The 24,573-nt window shown below is 42.4% G+C and overlaps 1 protein-coding gene across 2 annotated transcripts in view; it reads left to right on the top strand.

Moving 5' to 3' along the window:
- The window catches only part of ccser2b (coiled-coil serine-rich protein 2b), a 120,390-nt gene that overhangs the window by 44,913 nt on the left and 50,904 nt on the right, over nt 1–24,573 (top strand). For both annotated transcript variants that reach the window (XM_035753752.2, XM_052491356.1), the window contains exons 4-5: nt 19,023–19,125; nt 23,981–24,062. In XM_035753752.2, coding sequence (XP_035609645.2) covers nt 19,023–19,125; nt 23,981–24,062 — 185 coding nt within the window. The remainder of the gene's footprint in view (nt 1–19,022; nt 19,126–23,980; nt 24,063–24,573) is intronic.

Below are 24,573 nucleotides of genomic sequence, written 5' to 3'. Positions count from 1 at the left end.
AGCAGAACCAGCGGTGTCGTTTGACTTAGCAAACGAGGATCGGATGTCGTCGACCTTCTTTTCAAAATGGTTGACGAAGTCATCTGCAGAGAGGGAGGAGGGGGGGGGGGGAGGAGGATTCAGGAGGGAGGAGAAGGTGGCAAAGAGCTTCCTAGGGTTAGAGGCAGATGCTTGGAATTTAGAGTGGTAGAAAGTGGCTTTAGCAGCAGAGACAGAGGAGGAAAATGTAGAGTAAGTCGCTCTGGATAAGAGCGTCTGCTAAATGACTTAAATGTAATGTAATGTAGAGAGGAGGGAGTGTAAGGATGCCAGGTCCGCAGGGAGGCGAGTTTTCCTCCATTTCCGCTCGGCTGCCCGGAGCCCTGTTCTGTGAGCTCGCAATGAGTCGTCATATATACAGTCAAGTGAAAAAGAAAGTACACCCTCTTAGGAAAGTTGTCTTTGGACACTTGAGCTAAATTCCAAACACATTAAGGTAACCCAATTGAACAAATCACACATACAAATAATTTTACTATGAAAATGTTATGCAATTAAAATAAACAAAAATTATATTTTCTTATGCAGAAAAAAAATTGTACACCCCTACCTTTACCATCACCTAAATTAGGGTCGGGTGCACCCAAACAGGTGTAAATGATTAGGGAATCAGCACCCCCGGGAGGGTCCAGCGATCCCAATTTGATATGTTGAACAATTATATAGAAAAATGTGCCTAAATGTGCCAACTTTTTGTCTGGGTTTCGTGAGGATTAACTCTTCAATATTCAGAACTTGAACAGGCAAGGATCGTTTTCCACCCCAGAACAGATAAGGGGGTTTCAGATGAGTACATGCTAGGGCAACCTAAGGAAGTGCAGACTTAGTATCAGGGAGCTCATTATAGAGAGAGGGCGGGGGAATGAACTCCAGAGAGCGATAGAAAGAGAGGAAAGGAGATATGGGGAGAAAGGCAGGGAACAAGAGTAAGTGGTAGAGAAGTAGGGAGCTCGATGGGGGGATGGGGGAAGAAAGAGAGACCGTCAGGGAGACCGATGGGGACGAGCAGAGACTGCCAGAGATGCTCCAGTTATGAGGGCCTCTGGCGGACAGCGCCAGAGGCCCGGACAGAGCCAGGGACTTGGACAGGCAGTCGGAGAGAGACAGAGAGAGAACCAAGCCCTCTAAAACTGTCATATCTGCAGCTCCGGGAATTGCCTTCTGAACGAAAATTGAATTTATTATGAATATCTGCGGGGGTATTAAAGTCAAATAAGTTTAATTATGTCTGTGGTTGTGACATGATCGGGCCCCAAGCCGCGCTCACCCAGTGGCAGCGGCTGCCTCGGTTTCTTCAGAGGCTTGTGATTAGCTTTGAAAAATTGAAGGCCTCCTGTGCTGCTCTCTTTTAAAAGGGGACAGAGAGAGCAGTGGTGCTTCACTAGGGACTGAAAGAGCGGTGTGTTAGTTAAAGCACCGGCCCCGGAAGCGTGATATATTCAGCCACAGCTGTTTGATAGACTTCCACGCTCCTCCAGACAGAGCAGGGAGCCCACTGTCATCATTATACAGGGACTGCTCTTCAAAATACTTCTAGAATCATTTTCAACCAGGCTGAGGTATTTGATGAGGGTTTTCATTTATATTATTCAGTCCAGAGGTGGAAAAAATACTCCATTGTCATACTTGAGTAAAAGTAAAGATTCCTTTTATTATAAACTCAAGTGAAAGTAACCTAGTAAAATACTACTTGAGTAAAATTTCAAATATACTTAAGTACAGTGGTGGAAAAAATACTCAATTGTCGTACTTGAGTAAAAGTACAAAGTGAAAGTAAATGCTACACATCAAATTCCTTATACTTAGCAAACCAGACAGCACATTTTCCAGGATCCAGTGCAGACCTTTTTCCATTTCTGGGTAACAATTCAGTACCTTAATGGGATTGTTTTCAAATAAAATGGTAAAAAAGAAACAAATAGCTTCTTAGCAAATAACAATTTTTCAAGCAAGATGTCACCAGGCAGGTCAAAACGCACCGTTTGTAGTGGTTAAGGTTCTGCATTTCACAAAGGCAAAGTAGCTTATTCGTAGTCTTTTGCAAATGAGTGTACAAAACATTAGGAACACCTGCTCTTTCTGTGACAGATTGACCAGGTGAACGCTATGATCCCTTATTGATGTCACTTGTTAAATCCACTTCAAACAATGTAGCTGAAAGGGAGGGGACAGGTTAAAGAAGGATTTTTAGGCCTTGAGACAATTGAGACATGGATTGCCTTTGAACAGGGTATGGTAGTCGGTGCCAAGAGCACCGGTTTGTGTCAAGAACAGCAACGCTGCTGGGTTTTTAACGCTTAACGGTTTCCCGTGTGTATCAAGAATGGTCCACCACCCAAAGAACATCCAGCCAACTTGACACAACTGTGGGAAGCATTTGAGTCAACATGGGCCAGCAGCCCTGTGCAATGCTTTCGACGCCTTGTAGAGTCCATTCCCCTGACAAATTGTGTCTGTGCAACTCAATATTAGAAAGATGTCCTTAATGTTTTGTACACTCGGTGTATATACAGTGCATTCAGAAAGTATTCAGACCTCTTTTACCACATTCATGAACATTTTTTCTCAGCAATCTACACACAATACCCCATAATGACCAAACGAAAACAGGTTTTTCATTTTTTACAGATCTGGGGAAGGGTCCCAAAAATTGTCTGCAGTTTTGAAGGTCCCCAAGAACACAGTGGCCTCCATCCTTCTTAAATGTAAGAAGTTTGGAAACACCAAGACTCTCCCTAGAGCTGGCTGCTCGGCTAAACTGAGCAATCGGGGGAGAAGGGCCTTGGTCAGGGAGGTGACCAAGAACCCGATGGTCATTCTGACAGAGCTCCAGAGTTCCAGGAGATGGGAGAACCTTCCAGAAGAACAAACATCTCTGCAGCACTACTCCAATCAGACCTTTATGGTAGAGTGGCCAGATGGAAGCCACTCCTCAGTAAAAGGCACAGTAAAAGCCCGCTTGGAGTTTGCCACAAGGCACCTAAAGGACTTTCAGTCCATGAGAAACCAGATTCTCTGGTCTGATGAAACCAAGATTGAATTATTTTGCCTGAATACCAAGCGTCGCATCTGGAGAAGCATGGTGGTGGCAGCATCATGCTGTGGGGATGTTTTTCAGCGGCAGGGGCTGGGAGGATTGAGTCAGGATTGAGGCAAAGATGAACGGAGCAAAGTACAGAGAGATCCTTGATGACAACCTGCTCAGGACCTCAGACTGAGGCAAAGGTTCACCTTCCAACAGGACAAAGACCCTAAGCACACAGCCAAGACCACGCATGAGTGGCTTCAGGCAAAGTCTCTGAATGTCAATGAGTGGCCCAGCCAGAGCCCAGACTTGAACCCGATCTAACATCTCTCAAGAGACCTGAAAATAGCTGTGCAGCGACGCTCCCCATCTAACCTGACACAGTTTAAGAGGATCTGCAGAGAAAAATGGGACAAACTCCCAAAATACAGGTGTGCCAAGCTTGTAGAGTCATACCCAAGAAGACTCGAGGCTGTAATTGCTGCCAACGGTGCTTCAACAAAGTACTAAGTAACGGGTCTGATTACTTATGTAAATGTAATATTTCAGTTTTGTATTTTTACATTTACATTTAATGTAATGTAATGTAAATGTATTTTTAATACATTTGCAAACTTTAAAAAAAATAAGTGTTTGGTTTGTCATTATGGAGTATTGTATGTAGATTGATGAGGGACAGTGTGCTGGGCTCCTGGACCTAGTGTCCCATGCTGGCGTCCGTCCCATATCCTGCTCTGTCACTCTCCGTGTGGGAAGGTCCCTTATGCTAAGGCTACATCAGCCCCTGAGCCGTCCCTCCGCTGAGCACTCTTTTGATCACAGAACCGCCGCTGCTCTACGTCAGCCCACTAAACTGCCAAAGACGGGCCATGTCTTGGCCAGATTTAGCTTCAGTAGGCTGAATTGTATCGATGCTGTGTTTCAGTGCACAAGGCTGTGATGTTCTAGTCACATGGTTTTATTGGGACATACAGTGTCCATATCACATCAGGTAGCAACAAAAGTCCAGGTAGTTTGTATGCTTTAATAGCCAATTCATATGTTGATAATGACTTCGCATGATCACCATAAATGCCTGTCGGCGACAGCGATTGATTTGGCTCTTCTAGTCTTGTCCCCAGAAGGTTTTGTTTCCATGTATCCTACGTTGCTTGTGGGAGACTCCTATTATAGTAGGGTGCTGTACATAAAACGTTGTGTGCAGACAGGCCACAGGGTGGCAGTGTTGGTCCAAGATGGGTGTGATGGCTGGTGAAGGCTATAGGCCTGCAGGCTGTGATAGGCATGTAGGGGAGTCACCATCGCCCTCATTCATGCTTCTCACAGCTCAGATCCCCACCGCCCATCCCCTTATCCTCACTTCCTCACTTTCGCTCACTGTCCTTTGCTCTCTCTCGCTCTCACACACGCATGCACGCACGCACGCACGCACGCACGCACACACAAACAGAACTAACTCCAGTGCGTGGTAGAGGAGTAACTCCAGGGCGTGGGAGAGGAGTAACTCCAGGGCGTGGGAGAGGAGTAACTCCAGGGCGTGGGAGAGGAGTAACTCCAGGGCGTGGGAGAGGAGTAACTCCAGTGCGTGGGAGAGGAGTAACTCCAGTGCGTGGGAGAGGAGTAACTCCAGTGCGTGGGAGAGGAGTAACTCCAGTGCGTGGGAGAGGAGTAACTCCAGTGCGTGGGAGAGGAGTAACTCCAGTGCGTGGGAGAGGAGTAACTCCAGTGCGTGGGAGAGGAGTAACTCCAGTGCGTGGGAGAGGAGTAACTCCAGTGCGTGGGAGAGGAGTAACTCCAGTGCGTGGGAGAGGAGTAACTCCAGTGCGTGGGAGAGGAGTAACTCCAGTGTGTCTGGTCAGACACCTCATTGTTCTCCGTATTGTTTCACACTATCTAGAGTTTCTTGGACTTTGTGTCTCTCTTATAAATAAAGCCACCAAGTTGGATGGCATTGGCAGTGCTTGGAAATTTTGCAGAGGAATATACACTGAAAATATGATCTTGTGTGTTTCCTCTGCAATGCACCTGTATTATCCACCTGCCTTCGTGGTTTTGTAAAATACAACAGACCATATCTGGTAGAGGATACCAAGTACAGAAGCAGCAAATATAGTTGTGTTTAATCCATCCAAGGTCAGAAACCTGGCCCCAAGCCCCTAACTACTATTTCCCTTCTTGGCAGCGTGCTGATGACCCAGAACCTCCCTTACTCCTCTGCATATCTCTTTCTCTCGCTCTCTCTTTTTCCCCCCGACATTCCTCCCAGATCCTCACAGAGAGACTGCCAGAAGCCAGCTCTTTTAATCCCCGCACTGATTCTCACATCAAAGCTCTCTGGGTCTCTCTTGGCCTAATGTTCCGAATGGGCTCTTGATTAGCCGGTAGAGGTGGCAGCCTCTAGGTGTCTTTGTTTTAGTCATTAGGCTAAGCGGAGGCTCAGTCAGCCTATTGTGTCGATACTAAATAGGTCATGTTTACTGTGCATTAGGGACCTGGAATGAACTGTGTGATTGATGGATGGATGGAATGGAAAGCCATACTAAAACCTACAGCGTACAATGGATCCCATCGCTGCACAAAACACACCCTGTAATGCACTCTGAAATAATGCATACGCTTAGCTCATTGTTTCCCTATTTCAATGTATTGCCCCTTTATACTCTTATGAGAAGGATAGGAGAGCTAGCCTATGCTGTAATGGCTGTAAGGCAAAAACAACCTCCCATTATAAGCTTTATGGTGACACATAGGTGAAAGGTGACGAATAGTGTTCTCTCCCTGTGAATAAGTGTGGCGATAAGTGTCTCCAGTGTATCTGCAGAGCAACCCCGCTGCCTCCTCCGTGTGGCCTCGAAAGCATACGCCTGTTGTCAGTGCTCTGACACAAGCAGGATTTACTCAGTGCGTGAGCGTAGCACCGATTTAATCAGGCTCGTGATGGGCCTGACCTTTTCCTTCCACTTTACTGATACTGCTTGACAATGTCATTACCCTTCAGCTCACTCTCTCCCTCTCCTAGCCTCCGCCTCTGACACACACTGCCACAACGCACACCAAGGCACTAAAAGGCTGATCTCTCATCTCCATTACTGTGGTAGACCTTCAATGGTGGCTAGGACACAGCAAGGCCCATACAAAATTCTGCAACCTCAGTTTGCGTTTGATCATTTCTGTTTGAGAATGATATTGAATGTTTGGTTCAAACACTGTGGATAGTTGTCTTAACGCAGTGCGCTGGAGGAGGCTAGGCTGCTCTCTCAATAAGCCAGTCCTGGTCTGGTCTCTCCTCATGGCCCACCTGTTTTTTTAGCCCAGTGAGACAGCAGCCCAGAGCCAGGATGGCCGGGTGAGAACATTTGCCTCTCACTAAGGCCCCGATGAGTCAATGATGTTGACAGGGCCGACGCTGCTATGTAAAACTTTTAATGGGTCTTGTGCAGTTCATTTTGCCTCAATGGACTAAAACAGAACCACTCCTTCGCCAAAACAGAGGTTCGGTGAGTCTCGAGGTTACATTGCTCATTAAGTTGTCACTTTGTGTCGTGCGTGGGGAACGACCGGGAGAGGTCATCTGAATGTTAATGTGATCACTCCACTCTCTGTGTCTCTTAATTCAATTTGCTTTATTTGCATGCCGTAACAATTGTACATATTGCCAAAGCTTACTTTGGAGATTTACATTTAGATTAACATAATTAAAATAATAATAATCAATCTTGTCAACGGGACAATGGTAACAACAATAATCAAGGGTCAAACTAACCATACATTGAACAATAACTAGAAGCGTAGAGGACATGTTGCAGGTTGGTTGGTCTGTCAGACACTGTCCCTCATCTCATGGCAGGCAGCAATGTAGTGCGCTGCCAACCCACAGCTCTCTGCGTCCTCCCCCAACAGGACGGGTAGCCTATTCTCACCAGAGAGGTCTTTGAAACCTTGAATAAGGGTTCATTGTTTTATATTTTTGACATTTTGTCAGGAAATGCAGCTCTGTCTCAGGTTCTGCTGTGGTGCAGTGGTTGCACAGCCTTTCCTCTATAGGGAGACAAGTTTTCCTGTGTCGACCCTTCTCAATGGCAAGGCTGTGCTCACTGACCCTGTACTTTGTCAAGCTTTTGATCAGTAGCTATGGTCAAATAGCTTGCTTGGGTTTCCCAATAAGTAATGTAGTTTTGTTTTTACTATGTTGTAATTTGTTTTATTCTGATTGATTGGATGTTCTGCTCCTGAGGCTTCAGTGTGTTAGTAGAACAGGTTTGTGAACTCAGCCCCAGGACCACTTGGATGAGGGGACTCCTTTCTTTGATCAGCTCTTGGCATTACAGGGCTTGGTAATGATATGAGAGGGGGTCACTGTATTTTAGATGTTTCCTAAACTTAATTGCTCTTTTTTGAGGTTTTATTATTAGTGGATATTTGCCTAATTCTGCCCTGCATACATTGGTTGTAGTTTTCCTCTGGACATGTAGGAGAATCTTACAGAACTCTCCATTCATGGTTTCAATTGGGTGTTTGTCCCATTGGGTGAAATCTTGCTTTGCAAGCGGACCCCACTCCTCACTGCTATAAAGTGCTATTGGTTCAATGACACATTCAATTTGTTTAAGCCAAATGTTAATAGGTATTTCAATTAGAATGTGTTTTTTAATGGTGTAGAATGCCCTGCGTGCTTTCTCTCTGTACATTCACTGCTCCATTTAAGGTGTCTAGTTGAGCTCATTTTTAAACCTAAGTCATTTTAGTGTGTAGTACTGTATATTTTGCACCAATTTATAACTTTGGTCCAATTCCCTGAGATCTGGATCTTCTCTGAAAATCATTAGTTTTGTCTTTTGGGGGTTTACTGCCAGGGCCCAGGTCTGGCAGTACTGCTCTAGCAGGTCCAGGCTCTGCTGAAGGCCATGTGCTCTGGGTGACAGCAGGTACATGTCATCTGCGAAGAGCAGGTGTTTAACCTCTGAATTGTGGAGGATTTTAGCTGAGTATTTTTCTAGAATAGTGGCCAATTCATTGATGTAAATATTGAAGAGTGCAGGTCTCAGATTGCAACCCTGGCGAAGGCCCTACCCCTGGTTAAAGAATTCTGTTATTTTCTTTCCTATTTTGATTCTGCACGTATTGCCAGTATACATTGTTCTTGTACACGTTTACCGCCAGAAACCTGTTTTCCTGGTCCATTTCGCTGTCCTCAAAAATATGTATTTGCCTTCCCTTGCAGATGCCTTTCTTTGTTGAGTAGCTGAAATGCCTGGTTACAGCGGTATGCCAGGCAATAGCATGGTCTGTGTAAAATAACAGGTTTGTAACAGTCCTGTTGTGTGAGCAGTCTACAAACAAAGTTTGTAGAATTCTACAATGTTTAAAATGGATTCTTCCCTTCTGTGATTTTGATTTCTGATGAAAATGTAAAAAGGGGGTGGGAAAGTCTGTTGCTGCTGCTTCTAGCTCCAACCAGTAAACAATTGGAGCTCGCCAGTAAGCTAGCTGACACATTTGAATTTAGCTAGCTGGCACGATTTAAGATTGACAGTGTGAGTTAAAAGACCAATCTCCTCCTGTGTTGAGCTTCAGTTGTACAAATTGATTACCTCTATATGTTTTGGTAGTTTTAATGTTTTTAATCTCACTCTTAACAGCTGTCTGTCTCTGTCTCTCTCTCTGCAGTTCCTGCCTATTCAGTAACTGTCACACGCCATTGGTGAGGCGATCCTCCTGAAATATTGATGAGGGAGAAGTGTGTTCTCTCACTCCAAAAGTCCAATAATCATATTTAAGGCTGTGGATTTCTCTGGTGTGTGTGTCACAGAATATAGTCATATTTTGAGGGTCATTTCACTCTAACAGCTGTGTCCATCAATTGAAATAAACATTGATGAGAGAGGGAGAAGGGTGCCCTCTCCCTCACACAGTCCAATAACCACTTTCTAATGCTGTGGATTTCTCGTGTGTGTGTGTGTGTGTGTGTGTGTGTGTGTGTGTGTGTGTGTGTGTGTGTGTGTGTGTGTGTGTGTGTGTGTGTGTGTGTGTGTGTGTGTGTGTGTGTGTGTGTGTGTGTGTGTGTGTGTGTGTGTGTGTGTGTGTGTGTGTGTGTGTGTGACTCCCAACAGTTGGGTCACATTTTGAGGGTGGTTTCACTCCAACAGCTGTGGTCATGAAGCGAAACATGGAAGCAGCTTTACAGGCTGCTTTTAAATTAAGTCCAGATTGGGGAGGCATGAAATAATAGATTTAAACTAGCTCAGGATTTCAATTCCCATCAGCCCTGAGATATTTCCAGTCTGGGCAGTTATATAACAAGTGGAGTGGTACAAGATGCAATGGTTATACTGGGTCACAAAATTTTAATAAAAAAAAAAAAACTTTTGACCAGCTCTACTCCCACTGTCTCCTGCGGGAACCCTTGATGACCAGACTTGTCTATGTCAGGACGTACAATGAAGGTTGTGTTGTGTCTTTACTATCATTAAATTGAAGACTTTGTTTTTATCAAAGATTCTCTGTAATTAGTATTACGCGATCAAACTGATTAATCATGTAACTGTAATTAACTAGGAAGTCAGGTCACCAAGGAAAATATTCATATTACAAAGTTATAATTTCCTAAATAACTTTTCAGATATTTTCATATCTGATCCATAGTCTTCTGATTAATTAAATATTTACTTTACCTCACGTTAGTCTCATTCCAAACGTTGTAAATTGTTGGTTATCTGCACGAACCCAGTCTTCACTATGAGTCATCCATACATCAATTGTTTTAAATCATGTATTTATTACTAACTAAGTAATTCACAGAAATGCATAAACAAACAAATTCAATATTGTTACAAGAAATGATACGTGAATATGCCCTAGTGGGCTAAACCGGCTTGGTGGACAAAACGGGGAGTGGGGTTTCAGCTGGATGTTTCGGCGGTTGTCTTTCTTCGAGTTCAATTATACTGAATTCCTAGCTGCAGACTAGTAATTCATATCAAAGACTTGCTCTTATTCTGTCGGTATCGATAGTCTAAGAGTTTAACCACATAGTATGGTTAAAAGATTCAGCAATGGTCTAAAACCTTTGTCCCCTCGTAATGGTGGAAAACATGGTCTACTTGAGAATTTCTCAAAGTTGGGTTTTATTCGGAATTGCAGAAAAGGGGCTGTCCCAGGATGACTGACCCTAACTGGGCTCATGGGCGGTCCTCTGCTTTAGTTCAACACAAAAGGGAATTGGAGTTTCCTTCATTAAACAGTCCAAAATCACATTACACAATTTTACAAGCAGTATCATACTCACTCATTCATCTTATACAACAATTAGATGTAAACCTCATATCTGAGGCTATTATATAAATAGCGTTATGGTAATGTGCCCACACCGTCTCCCAATGAGCTTCCCCAAGTTGTAACAAACGGACCAGTTCGTAGCTGGATTCTTCACCCATCTTTTATACCTTCTCCGGAACATGACATTTGTTCAGACCTCAAGTTCTGTGAGGTGGAAGAAATTCCTTTGTTCTCTATGAAACTTGACTCTCTCTCTCTATACTGTGTGGCCATGAGGCAGGGTCTTCTCCTTAGGAATTTACGACCTCTCTGACTACAGTAGCCTAGTTGAAGGAGGCAAGGGGGAGTCAGGGAGAGGGGGGATGGGGCTGGCTGTACCCAAAGAGGGCAACGTCATGACAGTTGGGTCAGGTGTTGAGATGTGTTATCCGCTGACGGATAGAATACTCTATTACGGTATTCATACTGATATGGCCGAGTCTTTAGGCCAGCATAGCATTGGTTAAATTCCATCTACTTATCGATTCAATAGAAAAGTTAGAAATCTGTGTGGAGGAAATAATCAAGCTCATATCTGCCCGTTGAGCAGCGTTCTCATAAATGTGCAGCTGTATGAAAGAAAAGGCCTTGTTTACAAGGTCTTCACAGATTGCATTTGTGGAACTCTGCTCTGCCATTGTGCTTTGCCCGCCGGTTGGAGAAGCCACTCCATTGTGAGAATAAAAATGAACCCTGCAATATGAAATGAATGTTTGCAAAAAGGCCAAAACACAGACAGAAAGTTGTACACTCTAAAAAAGATACACACACAAGCAATTGAAGAGGAAATAACAAGGCTACTCTCTAAACCAGGTTGTGGACTTCTTTTGAATAGGATGCTCTAATGAAATCATGGGGAGGGGGATTGGGCCTAGTAGAAGTGGTATAAAGATACTCAGTGTGCCAGTCAAGCTGTCTTGCATCAATTGAGGAAGGACAGATAAAGTGTACCGGATCCAGAACAAAGAACACACATCTCATAGTGTAGGCCAACCTGGCCATCCGGCTCAAAGGACCAGAATTCTCCAAAGACCGGAATTGGGTGAAATGGAGTTCAATGAAAGCCTCTGCTGGCAGGAGGGCTTTTCAAGATTTGTTTCTAGATCGGTTTCATGGGTACAAGCTAGGCATGGGTGATATACAGTATGTACTGTATACCGACTGGGGTGTTTAGACATACCAACAGTCCTTGTTGCCTACTTATATATATGCCATTTAGCAGACGCTTTTATCCAAAGCGACTTACAGTCATGTGTGCATACATTCTACATATGGGTGGTCCCGGGAATCGAACCCACTACCCTGGCGTTACAAGCACCATGCTCTACCAACTGTGCCACAGAAGGACCACTAAATTGCCTAAATTGTTTTGTGCTAAATAAATAGATAATATTACATTTTCTTTATTTTGAGGTAATGGTGTCCATCTTGTGCACTTCCGGTAATAGTATATACCCCGGTATGGTACAGAAACGGTATGACGGTATGCAAATATGCATAACCCTAGTACAAGTGGGAGATCTTAAAGGGACAGCACCCAATTGTCATTCACAGCTCAAACTCGGGTGAGCCTTTTAATACTTATCCCATCACTTGAATAATGTTTACATACTGCTTGACTAATTTCATATGTATATACTGTATTCTATTCTACTGTATTTTAGTCAATGCCACTCCGACATTGCTCGTCCTAATATTGATATTTCTTAATTCCATTGTTTTTTACTTTTAGATTTGTGTATTGTTGTGAATTGTTAGATATTACTGCACTGTTGGAGCTAGGATCACAAGCATTTCTCTACACCAGCAATAACATCTGCTGAATATGTCTGTATTGATGTGATTAAACTATTTAATGCAACTGCTGTGTCAGATTTTTAAAAAAAAACTTTACGGATAAAAGCATAATCTGAGAACGGCGCTCAGAGCCCAATCCAGTCAGAGAAATATCTGCCATTTTTGAGTCAACAGAAGTTAGAAATAACACCACAAATATTAACTTACCATTGATGATCTTCATCAGAAGGCACTCACAGGAATCCCAGTTTGACAATAAATGACTGGTTTGTTCCGTAAAGTCCATCATTTATGTCCAAATAGCCACTTGTTGTTAGCGTGTTCAGCCCAGTAATCCATCTACATGAGGCGCACTTCATGAGGCGCACTTCGTCCAGACAAAAACTTGAAAAGTTCCGTTACAGGTTGTAGAAACAAGTCAAACAATGTATGGAATCAATCTTTAGGATGTTTTTCTTAACATAAAACATCGATTAGCTTCCTACCGGAGAATTCCTATGTCTAATGAAAAGCACTGGAACGAGACGTAACTCTGTCGGGAGCGCGCGTCACGAGCCTGAGACACTCTGCCAGACCACTGACTCAAACAGGTCTCATGAGCCCCTACTTTATAGTAGAACCCTCATTTGAAGTTTCTAAAGACGGTTGACATCTAGTGGAAGCCGTAGGAAGTGCAACTTTATCCATATCCCACTGTGTAGGTAGGTCAAGCTTTGAAAAACTACTAACTTCAGATATCCCACTTCCTGGTTGGATTTTTCGCAGGTTTTCGCCTGCCATATGAGTTCTGTTATACTCACAGACATCATTCAAACAGTTTTAGAAACTTCAGAGTGTTTTCTATCCAATAGTAATAATAATATGCATATATTAGCATCTGGGACAGAGTAGGAGGCAGTTCACGCTGGGAACGCTATTCATCCAAAAGTGAAAATGCTGCCCCCTATCCCAAAAGAGTTCAAGTGCAGCCAATACTTTATGCTGTGAATTAGTTACTTTGAGAGATCAGAATCACAATTACATTTATTCGCCAATTACATTTACACACAAATCCGGGATACTCAAATTAATATGATATTTTATGTTAGGTATGGTTACATGAGACAAAAGTAGGGTGAATGGGTGGGCATATAACGCGAACGTTTAGCAGCCCAAAGGTTGAGAGTTTGAATCTCATCATGGACAACTTTACACAATGAATGGTCGTTTTCTTTGATAAAGTCCTTTTATATCCCAAAAATTGTAGTTTTATTTGGCGCGTTTGATTCAGAAATACACCTGTTCCAACTCGCCCAACATGCCTATAATAATATAATAATAATAATGAATGCAAAAAGTTACCTGTAAACTTCGTCCAAACATTTCAAACAACGTTTCTAATCCAACCTCATGTACCCTAATATTTAAATAATCGATACAATTTCAGACGGAATAAACTGTTTTCAATACCGGAGAAAAACAACGAGGAGCGCGTACTCATTCACGCGCACCAAAAGACTATAGAGTCCTTCTGAGTGACACTTAGAAAAAATACGATTACTTCTTAATAAAAAATGAAAAAACATTGAACAATTTCTAAAGACCGTTAACACCTAGTGGAAGCCATAGGAACTGCAATCTGGGTCCTAATATTAGGCTTTTCCATAGAAAAGCATTGGAAAGTCCAATGATCTCAAAAAAAGAATTCCTGGAAGGATTGTCATTGGGGTTTTGCCTGCTATACTGTTATACTCACAAACATTATTTTAACAGTTTTAGAAACTTGAGTGTATTCTATCCAATACTACCATGCATATGCATATCCTAGCTTCTGGGCCTGAGTAAAAGGCAGTTTACTTTGGGCACCTCAGTCATCCAAACTTCCGAATACTGCCCCTAGCCTTAAAAAGTTAACCTAACTCCTAAAATTAACCTTAACCCCTAACCTGGCTAACGTTAGCAAGCTAGCTAACGTTAGCCACATAGCTAGAATTGGTAACATATCATATGTTTTGCAAATTCGTAACATATTGTGCATTTTGCAAATTCATAATATATAATACGCATTTTATGTCGTAGCATTCACTACATGACCAAAAGTATGTGGACACCTGCTCGTCGAACATCACATTCCAAAATCATGGGCATTAATATGGAGTTGGTCACCCCTTTGCTGCTATAACAGCCTACACTCTTCTGGGCAGATGTTGTGACACTGCTGTAGGGATTTGCTTCCATACAGCCATGAGCATTACTGAGGTTGGGCACTGATGTTGGGCAATTAGGCCTGGCTCGCAGTCAGTGTTCCAGTTCATCCCAAAGGTGTTCGATGGGGTTGAGGTCAGGTCTCTGTGCAGGTCAGTCAAGTTCTTCCACAACAATCTTGACAAAGCCTTTCTGTATGAACCTCGCTTTGTGCACAGGGACATTTTCACAAAGTTGGGAGCACAATTGGGATTAGCCCTGGACTTTGACTTGGCCATTCCAAAACTTCAAATTGTTGCCTTTTAACCATATTTATGTAGACTTGATTGTGTGTTTATGATAATTGTCTTGCTGCATGACCCAGCTGTGCTTTAGCTCACAGATGGCTGGCCTGACATTCCCCTGTAGAATCCTCTGATACAGAATTATCTGATAAGGTTCTTTCTGTGGAATGCAGTGTTTGGTTTTTGCCAGGTATAATGGGACCCATGTCATTCAAAAAGTTATACTTTTCACTCATCTGTCAATAGAACATTTCCAAGAGTCTTGAATATCATCCAGGGGCTTTTTGGCTAACTTGAGTCAATTTATTGCAGCTTCAACAACACGGACAGGGCAATAAACACTGTTGATGTTTTGTGGTGGTCACAGCAGCAGGGAGGAGAGAGAAACAACGGGTGCTAGTCAGACTGTCACTGGCTGTATTTTTTAAATAAATGATCCCGGCCCTGCACAATCAAGTCAATTGCGGTCGTTCGCCCTCTAGTCATTTGTGTGTCTAATTATATATATATATATATTATATATGCACATTTTAAAAATGTTGACCAATCAATTGGTTGAAAGAGCAGACGGCTCTCGGTCGACAAAGATTTTTTTGGTCAGAGACAGCCTCACAATACTGTATGTTGTGAGTTACTTTAGCCTTTAACCAAATCTCTCTGTTACCCCAGCGTGAGTTTTTGTTTTATGCGTGTGATGCCAGAATGCATTCACTGTTCCCAAATGTGATTGTCACGCAGCAGGACAGTTAACCCACGCTGCCCTCAAACCAAGGCATGCCTGCTAATTATCTATAGGCTGTGTTTCAACTTGTCAATTTCTAAATTGTATTTTCTAACAGCAGATTGAATTGAGGTGTTTTTCACCGCCTCATTAATTTACATAGAAGTTGCCAATTTCCCTGTTACAGATCGTTTACGTTTGAGACATTACTGAGCAGGACAAGCACAACATTTTTCCTCCCTGGCAGATTTTCCTGGTGGCTCCCGCATTGCCTTCACTACTAATAATAACATTGGACGTGTGCGTTCCAATCAAAGTAAGTGGCTTATTACGTTATCATTTAAAGTTTCTGTATATCGTGTTGTTTTTACTGTAGCACACCGTATGTATGTATGTATGTATGTATGTATGTATGTATGTATGTATGTATGTATGTATGTACAGTTGAAGTCGGAAGTTTACACACACCTTAGCCAAATACATTTAAACTCAGTTTTTCACAACACCTGACACTTAATCCTAGTAAAAATTCTGGCTCACCACTTTATTTTAAGAATGTGAAATGTCAGAATAATAGTAGAGAGAATTATTTATTTCAGCTTTTTATTTCTTTCATCACATTCCCTGTGGGTCAGAAGTTTACATACACTCAATTAGTATTTGCCTTTAAATTGTTTAAATGTAGAATTACCTTTAAATTGTTTAACTTGGGTCAAACATTTTGTGTAGCCTTCCACAAGTTTCCCACAATAAGTTGGGTAAATTTTGGCCCATTCCTCTTGACAGAGATGGTGTAATTGAGTCAGGTTTGTAAGCCTCCTTGCTCGCTCACGCTTTTTCAGTTCTGCCCACACGTTTTATATGGGATTGAGGTCAGGGCTTTGTGATGGCCACTCCAATACCTTGACTTTGTTGTCCTTAAGCCATTTTGTCACAACTTTGGAAGTATGCTTGGGGTCATTGTCCATTTGGAAGACCCATTTGCGACCAAGCTTTAACTTCCTGACTTGATGTCTTGATGTTGCTTCAATATATCCACATAATTTCCCTTCCTCACGATGCTATCTATTTTGGGAAGTGCACCAGTCCCTTCTGGGATGGTGTTCTTCGGCTTGCAAGCGTCCCCCTTTTTCCTCCAAACATATAGCCAAAGAGTTCTATTTTTGTTTAATCAGACCAGAGGACATTTCTCCAAAATATGATCTTTGTCCCCATGTACAAACCGTACAACCGCAAACCGTAGTCTGGCTTTTTTTTATGGGGGTTTTGGAGCAGTGGGTTTTTCCTTGCCGAGTGGCCTTTCAGGTTATGTCAATATAGGACTTGTTTTACTGTGGATATAGATACTTCTGTACCTGTTTCCTCCAGCATCTTCACAAGGTCATTTGCTGTTGTTCTGGGATTGATTTTCACTTTTCTCACCAAAGAACGTTCATCTCTAGGAGACAGAACGCGTCTCCTTCCTGAGCGGTATGACGGCTGCATGGTCCCATGGTGTTTATTGATTGTACAGATGAATGTGGTACCTTCAGGCATTTGGAAATTGCTCCCAAGGATGAACCATACTTGTGGAGGTCTACAGTTTTTTTTTCTGAGGTCTTGGCTGATTTCTTTTGATTTTCCCATGATGTCTAGCTGAGTTTGAAGGTAGGCCTTGAAATAAATCCACAGGTACACCTCCAATTGACTCAAATGATGTCAATTAGCCTATCAAAGTTTTTAAAGCCATGACATAATTTTCTGGAATTTTCCAAGCTGTTTAAAGACACAGTCAACTTGGTGTATGGCAACTTTAGACCCACTGGAATTGTGATTAAGTGAAATAATCTGTCTGTAAACAATTGTTGGAAAAATTACTTGTGCTGTTTCATTCACATGTTTTCAAGTACTGGTGACGAATCAGGCATTCCAAATATTTTTTAAAGGTTGTACTGATTATGATGAGTTTATGCTAAGCTAATGCCCAGCCATGTGTGGCGCCATGTTTGTTGGCATCATACTATGCATTCTGGTTGTCACGTGAACGTTTGTCAGACCAACGTTGTTATTACAAAACTAGGTGAATTGATGGTTCACGTATCTTTCGTGTAAACTTCAAGAAGCGAATGATGGTAGACAATGACACCCCCTTCAACCTGCATACTACAAACAGACCCAACTCATCTTGTAGCCTCTTATCTTTTGTTGACGCGAAAAAACAAACATGGCGGCACGCACAAATTGTCGAATTACTTTCGATTTTTGTGTTTTACTCAATTATTTCCATCACTGGTGAGGTCACTCATTATTTGAGGAATTGTAAATAGTCATTACTATTTCCTATTATGGTTTCTGTCAGCCTAGAGCTAGTTAAATATGACCGCTTGTGTTAGGTTACTCTTTCATCAGCGTTATGATTAATGTAGCCTACATTTTCCAGTTTGAGAACTGTGTTCCGCTCTCGCTACTTCTGTCAATGTCTGGACATTGCACCCAAAAATAAACTGCTCACATTGTGGACATAACATTGTATAAACTGTGTTTGTGCTAAATGTTTCTGTGGCCAGCTCAAACGCTGACTGTTGTGTCAATCGTAACTGGACATTCTAAATAAGTGTTCTAATCACACCCGTTTGAGCGTATCGCTGCAGGGACCACTGTAGAATGTGTTTGTGTGTTCGTACGTGTCAAAGGGTTAAGAGCTGTATCAGTGAGATGCTTCAAGTACCAGGCAGTTCCACATAGAGGTTGAGTGTCTGTCTATAGCTCTGATGAGAAGTGAGCCAGCCGCCAGCGATAGGGCTGCTTATGGAATCCGAGATCCCTAAAACTGTAGCTAACTTAAACCTTTGCCATTGATCTCTCCTCGGAGCTCCTGTGTTGTTGTTTTTTTCTAGCAGAAGATAAGGCTGTAATGTCTTGCTATGGATGGATGGGCGTCTGCCATGGGGAAATGTCATTTCCCAGGAGCGATGTGCTGTGACTAAGCCCTAAGAGAAGGCAGGAGGCCAGAGCAAAAAGAAAATGGGCCAGAAGATAACCTCACTGTTTATGGACTACGGAGACAGAGCGATTCTCTCATGGCCAAGGATTGGTTGTTGATTCTCTCTCTCTCTCTCTCTCGCTCCAGCTTGAAGTTCTTCCATCCCACCTTTTGTCTAAAATGTGCTTCTCTTCGATAGAATTTTCTCTCTCCGACAGATATATTCCTGTATCCTAGTTTTTTGGTCAATAAGTAACCATTTTCAACCTATTTCTTGAGGGTCATTAATTTAAAAAAAGGCCCAAGCAATTTATTTTCACATTTTTGTTTACCTTTTGTTGCTAAAGATTTGAACATATTGATTTAAACTTGTACATTGGCTTTGACTTGCTGTTTTAATGTATAAAAAAGAATGGCATAGATTGCCGCTTTCAAAAGAAAACTGTCTCACTCTAATGGAAGTAGTTTTAGCCCATACATTATTGAACAAGAGAGCAGTTAATTTTTTTATATAATAAATTACCATGGAATTCAGTCTTTCAATCTCGTTCTCTAATGACATTTTTCCCTTTTGAAGGAGATGAACTCCACTTTCATATGGTTTCTCTTCTGTTATTATAAGAAAAGAAAAAACCTGATGCCTCAGACTGAATCATCTCTCTCTCTCTCTCTCTCTCACTCTGTCTCCATCCCTAGGACATACTCAACAACCTGGACAACCTGGAGTCTGGGTGTGACCTGGATGACGATGACCTCATGCTGGACGATGACCTCCCTGCGCATGGCTCCTTGCACAGTGGTGAGTGTGGTTTGTCTCTAGACACTGATGTCAGCACCGTTTTTGATCAAGGTTAGGTTAGGTGGAGGGTAAGCTGACCCGAGATCTGTGCCAACGGGCAACTTAGTTCTACCAGGGGACTGAACAAGGAAAAGGGGACTGAACAAGGAGAGTGCTGTGCTGTCAGACTACACAGCAATGCACCTCACAGTCTAATGGTCATGTGTTGCATGGCATTAAAATTAGCATAAGGCCATGTCAAGCCTCCCAATCTGCCCTCCTTCCTGTTTGACTGACATAGTTGGAGTGAGGAGGTTATCACCCCTGTAAAAGGGAGAGGAGTCCTATAGCAGGATTCCTTATAGGCATGACATCCGTACAGGTAAGGGAAGGCCTTAGTTTTCTATTTTGTACTGTACACTCCCGTGACAGGAAAACCCCCAAACATCAACGGCACTTTCAGTCTTCCCCTTGTAGCCGCCCGATCAAGGCTCTTCAGTCATCTCCAGCCTCCTGCCTGCCAGTGAGTTCACACAGACAGACTAGGACGGTGTAGTTTTCAAAGCAACCAATTCACGCTCTACCTCAGGTTATTTATTTGAAGATCTGTTTGTGTGCCATAGCCGTCTCGTTTTGAACCGTAATCGTGGGTGAAAGAAGAATGCGTGTCTTCGGGGAACCCAGACACAACAGAGGCTTAAGCAATGCAGAGAGGGATGAGTTCTTAGTTGCCTTGCTTAGTACTGTCTATCTCGTCTCTCTCTTTGTCTCTGGTAGCAGCATGTCGAGTGTGTGAGGATTGACTTGTTCTCTCCCGCAGATCTTATTTTTTCATCTCTTTTTTGCCTTGTTTTCATCCCACTTACCCTGGGAAGCTGAGAGAATTCTGTGGTGTTAAAAGATTAAATCCGATCATTTCCGTAAAGCTTTACTTTAAGTTCTGTTGTTTGTAGAGTTGTGTGTGTGAGTGAGAGAGAGAAACCCCTTTGAGAGACAAGCTGAGTCTCAGGCATCAGATTGGTTTGTATGCTTATTTCTTCTGAATACACTGGTTATATAGTATGTACTTTAGGACTTTGAGTATGGGGAGGAACTGAGAAATATAAAGTAGCATCATTCCTTTAGTGTGTGTGTGTGAGAATTCTTATTACATTTTTTTTTTGTGCGTGTCGAATTGTCAGTTGGCGAGCCATCCCTTCAGTTGGCGATCCATCCCTTCAGTTGGCGATCCATCCCTTGACACATAAAAAAAAAAAAAGGGGTTGACGGGTTTTAAAAGCCAAGAAAGAATTAAAGTGTGAAAGACGGGCCAATAAAATCAAATTGTAATTGTCAAATGCTCCAAATACAACAGGTGTAGATCTTACAGTGAAATGCTTACTTACAAGCCCTTAACCAACAGAAAATTATAATCAAAAAGTAACACAATAAAATAACAATAACAAGGCTATATACAGGGGTTACCAGTACTGAGTTAATGTGTGGGGGTACAGGTTAGTCTAGGTAATGTGTAAAGTGGCTATGCATAGATAATAAACAGTGAGTAGCAGCAGTGTAAAAACAAAGGGGGTTAAACATTTAAAATGAAAAATAGAAATGAAGTAAGTATTATCCTCCTTGAGCTTATACATGTTAAAAACACTTTTGGCAGCAATTACAGCTATGAGTCTTCTTGGGTAAGTCACTGAATTGTGCAATATTAGCCCATTATTATTTTTATAGTTCTTGGGGATCATGGTTAAACAGCAATTTGAGTCTTGCCACCGATTTTCAAGCAGATTTAAGTCAAAACTGTAATTTGGCCACTCAGGAACATTCACTGTCTTGGTAAGCAACTCCAGTGTAGATTTGGCCTTGTGTTGTAGGTTATTGTCCTGCTGATAGTGCTGAGCAATTAGTGCTTTTTCAGGTCGGTTTCTTTTCGATTTATATTTTTTTTTACACGGTTTTAGATTTATGTTTCGATCATTTAAAAAAACATTTTCAATTACCTATGCATTATGAGGGTTGAATGCTGTAACACAGAATAAAAGTTCCATGATGGTATTGTGACTGTTAATAAGTGATAAGCAGTAATGAGCAATCATTTATTCACATTACTTTACTTTAATAAAATATTTCATTTGTTGTGTATATTACATTTGTTTTATTTGACAACATTATTATTTCATTCCAAGTCATCCTCTTGTCTATAGAGCTGCTGCCTATGCTGTCTGACAAAATCACAATTTTAGTAGTTCTTCAAAGTAAATGAGGCATACTTGTATGACTGCTGAATACCAACTATTGATCACTTAGATCATGCATTTTCAGATAGAGGTACCTTGAGAAGCAACTGCTCTCTGTCCCTTGATCACACATTCCTCTATCTCTAATACCGTATGTAGCAGGCGAAAAAGAAACACAGACCGGAAATATTTTCGGGCCTGTTGGAAGCTACAACTCCCTACTTTATTGCACAGTTCGGGCTTGATCTGATTGATCTCTAGAGAAACTGCAGTGCAATGTGCACTTTGAGCTCATAGAAAAATCCCCCGAAAAAATGGAATTCAAATAATTGAACCAACTTTGGTCAATTGGTTGTTTCAAAAACAAAAAATAACTGAAATTTCAGTTAATCGCTCAGCATACCTGTTGAAAGGTGAATTATTCTCCCAGTGTCTGGTGTAAAGCAGACTGAAGCAGGTTTCCCTCTAGGATTTTCTGTATATTTCAATAAAAAAAATTCCCACTTTGTAACACAATAAAATGTGCAGAAATCCAAGGGGTTTGAATACTTTTGCAAGGCACTATATGTGCATTTTGGTATAGGCCTATGTCTAGAACTAAATAATACATTTAATTAGAGGTGGTGTTTTTTATTTTATTCCAGGCTTCATCAAAAAAATTGGCAAATCGGAACATACAATTGACGAACAACCATTTTTCTTTTTTCCTTCCTTTTTCGTCGTCGCTCAGCCACATAATACCTGGTGGGCTTTCCGGAATAGAGACAAGCGTGTATCGTAGTAAGAAGCAATAAAGGATAAAGTGATTTTTACTCTCTGCCTCTTCGAGGTCTCAGTAATTACAAAGTCTCCCCTCTTCCATTTCACCACAGTTCCCACCTGTTTCAGTACACAGTGTCAATATCCCTGATCTTACCTGTGCACACAGTGACCACCTGTTTCAGTACACAGTGTCAATATCCCTGATCTTACCTGTGCACACAGTGACCACCTGTTTCAGTACACAGTGTCAATATCCCTGATCTCACCTGTGCACACAGTGACCACCTGTTTCAGTACACAGTGTCAATATCCCTGATCTCACCTGTGCACACAGTGACCACCTGTTTCAGTACACAGTGTCAATATCCCTGATCTTACCTGTGCACACAGTGACCACCTGTTTCAGTACACAGGGTCAATATCCCTGATCTTACCTGTGCACACAGTGACCACCTGTTTCAGTACACAGGGTCAATATCCCTGATCTTACCTGTGCACACAGTGACCACCTGTTTCAGTACACAGGGTCAATATCCCTGATCTTACCTGTGCACACAGTGACCACCTGTTTCAGTACACAGGGTCAATATCCCTGATCTTACCTGTGCACACAGTGACCACCTGTTTCAGTACACAGGGTCAATATCCCTGATCTTACCTGTGCACACAGTGACCACCTGCTTCAGTACACAGGGTCAATATCCCTGATCTTACCTGTGCACACAGTGACCACCTGCTTCAGTACACAGGGTCAATATCCCTGATCTTACCTGTGCATACAGTGACCACCTGTTTCAGTACACAGGGTCAATATCCCTGATCTTACCTGTGCACACAGTGACCACCTGCTTCAGTACACAGGGTCAATATCCCTGATCTTACCTGTGCACACAGTGACCACCTGTTTCAGTACACAGGGTCAATATCCCTGATCTTACCTGTGCACACAGTGACCACCTGCTTCAGTACACAGGGTCAATATCCCTGATCTTACCTGTGCACACAGTGACCACCTGTTTCAGTACACAGGGTCAATATCCCTGATCTTACCTGTGCACACAGTGACCACCTGTTTCAGTACACAGGGTCAATATCCCTGATCTTACCTGTGCACACAGTGACCACCTGTGTTCAGGTAGATTGTACATAACAGATCTCTCACACCTGAAATCGTCCACCTTAATCAAACAAAAAGTTAAACATGTGGGTTTACGATAATCTCCTCCACCCATTTCATTTCAGTTGTTTTTTAATAACTTCTAGTCTCCCTTCATTCAATTTTGTATGGATGTTCACAGTTACTGTTTAAAAAGGTCAGATATGTCGGATCCCCAGACCCCCTATAGAGAGATCCCAGTGAAACACTTTGCTGGCTATTCTAGCAATTGGCATATCCAACAGTCTATTTCAAAGTCTCATCATACACGCCTTCCATCTCACCTCACAGGCTTCCCAGCCAACGTTTTTGTTTTTCCTGGAACTCCTCCAAGAGCTCTACTTGCTGGATTTGCCATGGAAGATGTGCCTTACAGAAAGGTCATAGGTCAACCAAAATAAAGACCCAAATATTTTGAATTGCTAGTAAACTCAAAACAGAAAAACCTCTCTTAGTACCTGGGATTCTAAAATGCATTATGTGTGTTTTATTCTGATTGATCATGCTTTTCCATATTTTGCACTCAATTGACTAACATTTTCTGCAGGTCTTGTTCAGTTATATCGGAGGATATTAGCATCATATCTTACGCCAACATTTAACGGTTGAATTTATTAATTTAGCCAAATCGTGTGTGTGTGTGTGTGTGTGTGTGTGTGTGTGTGTGTGTGTGTGTGTGTGTGTGTGGTCCTCCTTTGACTCCATGCCTTTGTCTTCTTGTCTCCTGTAGATACTGATGGGATGTCCCATCTGACCCACTGGAGAAGACAGCTCTGTTGGAATGCAGAGGATCACCTCCACAATGACAACCGGTGAGCTGCTGGATGGCATTATGAGACAAAATTGGAGATGGAGAACAACCTATAGGATGATAAATACCGGTGTTTCGGTGTGGGATGGTAGCTTTCCAGGAACTGGGTGGGAGTTCAAACCTACAGGAGGGTTGCTTTCCAGGAACTGGGTGGGAGTTCAAACCTACAGGAGGGTTGCTTTCCAGAAACTGGGTGGGTGTTCAAACCTACAGGAGGGTAACTCTCCAGGAACAGGGTGGGAGTTCAATCCTACAGGAGGGTAGCTCTCCAGAAACAGGGTGGGAGTTCAAACCTACAGGAGGGTAACTCTCCAGGAACAGGGTTTGAGTTCAATCCTACAGGAGGGTAGCTCTCCAGGAACAGAGTGGGAGAGCCCTACGTTGTTCCTCCATTTCCACATCCCTAATGGAGAGATTGCGCTAGGTCAATGTGAATTATGTATGTGTGCACTACTGACATGTGGGAGACAGCCACTCGTGCCTTGGTAAGCGGGTAACATGTCTTGTCCTCC

Source organism: Oncorhynchus keta, chromosome 3, assembly GCF_023373465.1.
Source record: "Oncorhynchus keta strain PuntledgeMale-10-30-2019 chromosome 3, Oket_V2, whole genome shotgun sequence".
Classification (NCBI taxonomy): domain Eukaryota; kingdom Metazoa; phylum Chordata; class Actinopteri; order Salmoniformes; family Salmonidae; genus Oncorhynchus; species Oncorhynchus keta.
The sequence above is the reverse complement of the archived record's forward strand: the minus strand, read 5'-3'. Positions and strand labels throughout refer to the sequence as shown.